A 1,295-nucleotide genomic window follows, 5' to 3' on the forward strand; every position below is an offset into this window, starting at 1 on the left:
ATAAGTTGTTCTTCTACTTGTAAAAAAATTAATTTTTCATGTCAATTTATTTCAAAAGCTGTAACATAGTATTAATTATTTTCATTAATGCATGAAATGTAGCTCCTGTTTTAGAGTCTCCTACTGCAATTTCAACAATATCAGGAGTAGAATTTAGTTTTACAGCTACAGAGTAAATATTTGAACTTATAGACTGCAAAAGCACAATTGACATACTTGAATCTATAATTGACAAAATATTTTCAAATTTATCAGATAAATCTTTTACACATTCCTCAGAAATCGTATAACTTTCTTGAACAAGAGATGTTAATTTTTCTATTAGGTCCTTACGCTTTTCGTCATTAATGTTAGTCCGCATTTCTGTATGATATTCTGATAATTTAACACCTAACTTAACTTTTTTAATTGCAGTATACTTTTTAATAACTTCTAAGTATTCATTTCCACTGTCCAGCATGATTGGTTCAGTTTCAGATTGCATTTCATTTAAATCAGGAATTATATCAGTTAATTTATCTAATAATTTTTTTGCTGCTTCTTTCTTAGCTTGCTTTTTTGTCTTACCAATACCAACTTCTTGAAAAGTTGCCACTTTACACTGAATGGTAAAAACTTTTGCATGTGGGGGTCCAACATCGCTAATTAATTCATACTTAGGTTCTTCTAAATCATTTTCAACACATAAAGTCTACAATGATATGCATATAAATAGTATTACAATGACAAACGGAATAAAATTAAGAAACATGACTTACTTGTAGAACACCAACAGCATTAACAAATGGTACATTTGGTGGTATTCTCTCTACTTCAGGAACTGTTGCAGGTAAGGGTGTTCTTACAGGTGATTGTGCTGGTGATGCTGGTAGCTGTGGATAATTTCTATTTGCTACTATAATTTCCAATAGTGCTTTTGCAGCTTCATGTTTTGCATCCTTTTTAGAACGTCCTGTACCATTTGCATACATACTACCACATGTAACTCGATATATAAAAGTATTCATATGTGTACCTCCTCCATCGTGTACAAGTTCATATTTAGGCACTATATGTTCTTTTACCATCATTTCTTGTAAAATGGATACAGGTGTTTTACTCATTTCAAATTATTACAAATGTTTTAATTTTGCCTTTGTTAAAAGTTAAAACCAATTTTAAAACTCTTCCTAACTAATTGTATTAATATGCACTATCAAGCATTAAATTCACATTTGTAGTTATACAATTTAGTACCTGTAAGAAGAAAACATAGCAACTTTAAACATATAAATTTAATTGTAAAATATTAAACT

At 29.3% G+C, this 1,295-nt stretch overlaps 1 protein-coding gene across 1 annotated transcript; it reads right to left on the reverse strand.

Moving 5' to 3' along the window:
- Positions 1–46: 46 nt before the first annotated feature.
- LOC108575306 (interferon-inducible double-stranded RNA-dependent protein kinase activator A-like) lies at positions 47–1,217 on the reverse strand. Its single transcript, XM_017938067.1, has 2 exons — positions 759–1,217; positions 47–691 (listed from the first exon to the last, which is right to left on the reverse strand). Exons 1-2 carry the CDS (start codon positions 1,101–1,103, stop codon positions 47–49), a joined length of 990 nt encoding a protein of 329 aa, XP_017793556.1. The 5' UTR covers positions 1,104–1,217.
- Positions 1,218–1,295: the final 78 nt, after the last annotated feature.

Source organism: Habropoda laboriosa, unplaced genomic scaffold, assembly GCF_001263275.1.
Source record: "Habropoda laboriosa isolate 0110345459 unplaced genomic scaffold, ASM126327v1 scaffold244, whole genome shotgun sequence".
NCBI classification, from domain to species: Eukaryota; Metazoa; Arthropoda; class Insecta; order Hymenoptera; family Apidae; genus Habropoda; species Habropoda laboriosa.